The following is a 5,885-nucleotide window of genomic DNA, read 5'->3' on the forward strand; positions in this document are numbered from 1 at the left end:
TTTTTCTCTCTCAACACACCCACCCCTACCGGCCACCGCCATTGTGTTCCATTCCTTCTCCTCTTCAAAATTCATAACTGAAGTTAATTTGTTTGCCTTTGAAGCCTGTTTCCGGCCACTTCAAGTTCAACCATAAAAAATCAGTGTGATATTTTTATTGATCAACTTTGTTTTAATTTCTGGACACTTTCACCGGCAACCACCAGTTTATTTTATTTATTTCAGTGAGTTTTAGTCGTTTTTTTCTTTCTCTTTTAACTTTTTATTCCTCTAAAAAGTTCTACTTCATGATTGAAATTTGAGATAAATAAAAATAATTACAAATTAATCTTTGGATTAAATTATTTGTTGTTGTCTTAATGATTTATTGGACATTTTAGTAAAAAAAAGATTGATTTGTAATGATTTTTATTTTTCTGTTGGAAGCTGTTTTATAAGTTTTTGTTGTTGTATTAAAGAATATGTTTTTCTATTTTAAGTGATGAAGAAGAGATGAAAGTTGAAAGAAAATGATAAAATCTGTATGTCAGATTTTTTAAGTTTTATTTGAAATTTTTATAAAGTATATTTTTTTAATCAAAGTTATAAATTCATCTATCCAATTAAGAAAAGTTGATTCTGACAGAAATACCAAACTGTCCTTATAAAAAAATTGCCACGTCAGCATTTTGAAGGGTAATTTGATAGTTTTGCTAAAAAAGTAGAGTTTTCCCACACTTGATTACACAAATGAACCTACCTGCTATGAGTTTCGGACTAAATAAGTTTGCTTTATATTTTATCTTATATGCATATATTATTTTGTTATTTTTTTCCGTGAACGAATCTACATTATTAATCGGAAAAAACATTTTTTTGAGGTGGGATACCAATACCTAACTGGTATTTGATTAAATGCGCAAAAGGGTTTGAGAAATTTCGCTCTTTCTGTTATTGGTTGCTATCAAATTGAAACAGAGTTTTGAGTTGAAATTTTGTGTTTTGAATTGAAGTAGTTTGGAGGAATAGGGTAAGAAGGGATGGCTCGAGATGGGAGCCCTGTCCCTGCGGACCCACAGGCTATGGTTGTTGTGAAAAAGAAGACACAAACTTCGAGAAGTTGGATTTTGATTGATGCTATGGGTCAAGGGTCGATGCTTGATGTTGACAAGTATGCTATCATGCATAAGATTCAGATTAATGCACGTGATCTTAGAATCCTTGATCCTTTGCTTTCTTACCCTTCTACCATTCTTGGTCGTGAGAAGGCTATTGTGCTTAACTTGGAGGTAGTACATCATATGATTTTGTTGTTATTTTTCTTTTTTTACATTGTATTGTGTTTTTTTAATTTTTGGTTTTGTTGTGTGTTTTTTATTTTGTTTTTGTGATTCTGTGTTTCAGCATATCAAGGCAATTATCACAGCTGAAGAGGTTAGTTAGCTTTTATTTTAATTTGTGAATGTGTTGTTGATTGCTGATGGGGAATGAAGTTTTTTTTTTGTTATAACATTTTACAATGAAGAATTATGGTTTTTATCTATTGGAAAGAAAAATATATTGAAACAATATGTATTTAATAAGGAACAAGCTTCTTTTAGTTTTAAGATACTCATAGTTGAAAAGCATTAGACTGATTGAACAATAACGTGTGAGGACATGTTTGGGAGTTGGATTTTGGGGGTTTTGGAGGGGAGGGTTTTGAAGGGCTAAGCCTACATTTTGGTGTATATTTGATATTTTGATAAAATTGTAAGAATAACATGATAATTGATCATATAACATTTTAATTAGACTTAATTCCTTTTCAGAAACATTATATAGCTTCCTTATTTTTAAAAAGAATAATAAACCCCTACTCTTCAAAAATCATCTAGATAAATGTTATTTAAACACAAATACAAACACAACTACCGTATACGTATACGCTATACATATTTATATTCTCTCTCTTCATTAATATACCTATGTTACTCTCTCTTCATTGATTAACAATAAAATCAAATTAAACACCACAATCTCTCTTCTCTCTTTCTTTTATCTCTTTTCTCTCTTTTCTCTGTAGTCTTTTTCATATTCATCCATCTTTTTCCTCTTTCATTCTCTCTTTTCTCTCTCTCTTCCTTTTAGATGAATCAACTAATTTTTGTGTTGACCTAGATTTTGTTTTTCACTTGTATTTTTTTACACATTGCTCTCCAAATCTACACTTCTTAGATTTTTATTTTATTATTTAAAATAGATTTTTATTTTATTTTAGTTCTTCTTATATTTTCTTAACTGTTTACTTTTGTTGTTTTTGGCTCATACACAGTTTTTTGGTTTATTTTTTGTTTCATTTTCTGTTAATAGTGTAAACATTATTGGTTAATAAAGTATAATAAGTGGTTAATGCATTATTTTCGTCTAAAAGTTAGGGTTGTGAATTGTTAGTCCATATTAAGTTTAGTCCATGTTTCTTAAAGCCATTAACCAAATTTATATTGTTATAAAAAGAGGAAGAAATTAAATAAAGAGAGAGATTGTGTAGAAAATATAAAAGAGGAAAATTAAATGAAGAGAGACTATGTGGGAACCACATGTATTTGTGTTTAAAATTGTGTTCAAATATCATTGCTCAATCATCTATTCCAAACATACCGTAGAGGAATGGTAGGTGCGGCATGTTCTGAGCTTCTTATCTTATCCATGCAGTTAGTTAGGGACATGAATTATAGGAACATATATTAAAATTATTGGTGTTTGATAAGTATTTAAGATACATTAATCAATTTTAAAATGTGCATAAGAAATGATAATTAGAAAAAAAAAGTTTTTTTATGGTAATTTTGTATTTTAAAAAATCACTTTTATAATATTGTATACAAACAGATTAAAATTATTTTTATATAGTAAATAAACAAAAATAAAAAATTATTTTTAAATGAATCTCTATAAAAAATTCTCAAATTTTTTTAAATTAAAAATTATTTTTAGTTAAAATCAAACAAACGTACTTAATATAAAATATATCATAACAAATGTATAGTATAAACTTAATATAGAATCCGTCATAACTAATGTCTAGTATAATTAAAAAAAAAGAAAAAAAAAGAAATAATAATAATAATAATAATAATAATAAAATAAAGTAACTCGATCACATTGGCAAAAGATGCATTTTAACCATCATCATGTTATAAACGTTGGTTTGCAGAGGTGAAAGATGCATTTGCTTCTGGTATTTAATTTGAACAAAAATTTAGTATGATTTGTAACGAACTATGAGTTTACTAAGAAGGTTTTAATAACAATACTAAATGCTGTTTAATTTTGATTTATAAAATCAATCTTTTTTATCAACTTTTGTTTGATATATATATATATATATATATATATATATAATATAACACTAATATTTATTATATATATATACTAATTTTCTCAATATATATATATTTTAAAATTACTTTTTTTTTGTTTGTGTATATACTATATAATTAATCTGAGTTCTAACTTTTCTTTGTAAACTTATTTTTTAAAACAAATCTTTATTTGATTATATATAAACTAACTTTTTTTTTTACCTGTTTATATGTATATATATTATAAAATTAATCTTTTCTATATTTATATATACTAACTTTATTTACCTCTTTTATTTATATATTATATTTTATTTTTATTTTTTCAAAAAAAAAAAAACATAAATAAATAAAGATGAATTTCATCGGTTCGTTGTTAACTAAACTCCCATGATTGTTTAACTTTAGTTGGTTTATTGGAGTCAGTTTTCCACAGTGCATATGATTTGGTTATTAAATAAGGTTTGTATAGAAATTTATTTTTTCATTGTTTAGCTGACATGTATTGTACGGTGTGAAAATACTATTATAATAAAAAAAAAGTTTCTAACATCATGGGTTGTTATATTTAATATATAATAAAAAAGATGTATAGATATAATAAAAAAGATATTTATTTGAATTAATATTTGAAATTATTAGAAGTAAAACAATGTGTAAAAGTTGTTATTTATGTTGGATAAACAATTGAAATGCAATCAATGTAAAAGTTGTTATTTATGTTGGATAAACAATTGAAATGCAATCAATATAAATAAAAAGAAGATATAGATTCAAACTACAACTATCATATTTGAGTTGAAATAAAATGTGATAACAAAGATAACATTTACTAAACATGTACTTGTTTGATTTGTCGATATATTAGTTTGAAATTTATATTTTACTAAAGTTTTTTCGAGTTAGTTATTCTGATATTTATCGTGATAAAAATAAGATGTGTTTAGATATTTAAAGATCAAATTGAACTGATTTCTAGTTTTATCGTTTCATAAATAGAGAAAAGTTATGAATTATAACTTATTTATTCCATTTTTTCCTTTATTTCTAAAACATTAACATGTTGAATTATGTATTTAATTTAATACACTTTAAAATCAGTACGGCTATCCTTCTTCTAACACAGCAACGAAATTTCACAATCAGTGGCGAGATCAAGTACTAAAAATAAAATTTATTTGTTTTTCTTTGTTGGTTGTTTCGATATACTGAATAGAAAATTCCTCAAAGTTTAAGACTATAAGATGACAGTTCTCTACATTCATTATTAGCTTTAAAATATGATAAATAATATACCAATTCAAAATCTAAATGTTTATACTATGTCTATTCAATTTAAATATAACCAAAACTATTATCTCAGTTCTCTCTTCGTGTACATGTAAGGTGCACAAGTTTACGAAAGCCTTGAGACTCATATGAATTATATTAACATCGATCACTTCCTACGATATGTTTCATTAGCTCATCTCTAACTTTCACTTTGTGCTCTGTGATTCTAGAGGGTATTTGGAATCTTCATACTTGTTTTTTCTTAACACATATTAGGAGCAATAATGATAGATACTTAAAGAATCAACATTTGATGCAATTGCACATATTTGATTCTTATGTCTTCATTAGTCATTTATAACAAATCAAACAATAAAATAAATTTCAATTATGAATATATATATATATATATATATATAAAGTTAATGCATCAAATCTATATAAGAACTAAAAACATCTCTAATGGTAGCAAAATGAGTTCGTCCAACAACATGTAGTTACGTAAAATTCAGTTTTTGGCGAGTTCACTGTTGGAGATGTGCCAAGCTGTCTTCTCTTAAGAAAGAACAATACTTTCATCACGGTTATCTTTTTTTATTTATTAATCTACGAATAATAATAAATGTATGACCGTGGTGAACTATATTTAATGAACCCGTGAGTTAATCATTGGAGTAAAAAATGAATGAGTTATTTCAAGATGATTTGGCATGGTGGACTCTATTTCATGAACTCACGTTGACTTCACCGTTGGAGATGCTCTAACAACATTCACTATGTATAAAAAAAACAATAGATTTAACGACTTGATTAGACCAATAGTTCACTTTATCAAGTTCAAGCTTTGAAGAGCTTTCCTACTTTTTTGCTTTTTCTTTTTAATTAAATAATTGAAAGCAACTCAATCTGTATACTCTATGTTAGATCACTACGCCAACAATGACATTTTATACCGCGTCTTTTACAACGTTTATTAAATACAAGCGTTGTTGTTTAAATATTTTTAAAAAGACGGAGGATACAACAACACTTTTTTGACAAGCGCTGTGAAAAAAACGCTGTGGTCATATAGGGTCACACAGCGCTTACACATAATGTTTACAAGACTTTTACAGCGCTTTCTCAAAAACGCTGTAAATTGAAGCGCCCTCACATAATGTTTTACAGCGCTTTAAACACAAGCGTTGTAAAATATAGCGCTCCCACCTTATGTTACATAGCTTTTAAAGCGCTTTTTTGACAAGCGCGGTAAAAGCCTTGCGTTTTCATATAATTAAAGGACCTATTAGA

General features: G+C 26.5%; 1 protein-coding gene across 1 annotated transcript; it reads left to right on the forward strand.

The window, feature by feature from the left end:
* Nucleotides 1–6: 6 nt before the first annotated feature.
* Nucleotides 7–2,017, forward strand: LOC101500082 (magnesium transporter MRS2-2-like). Its single transcript, XM_027330153.2, has 2 exons — nt 7–1,268; nt 1,384–2,017. The coding sequence occupies exons 1-2, from the start codon at nt 1,020–1,022 to the stop codon at nt 1,420–1,422; spliced, it is 288 nt and encodes a 95-aa protein (XP_027185954.1). The 5' UTR covers nt 7–1,019; the 3' UTR covers nt 1,423–2,017.
* The last annotated feature ends 3,868 nt before the right edge of the window (nt 2,018–5,885 follow it).

This window comes from Cicer arietinum, chromosome 1 (assembly GCF_000331145.2).
Source record: "Cicer arietinum cultivar CDC Frontier isolate Library 1 chromosome 1, Cicar.CDCFrontier_v2.0, whole genome shotgun sequence".
In the NCBI taxonomy this organism is placed as follows: domain Eukaryota; kingdom Viridiplantae; phylum Streptophyta; class Magnoliopsida; order Fabales; family Fabaceae; genus Cicer; species Cicer arietinum.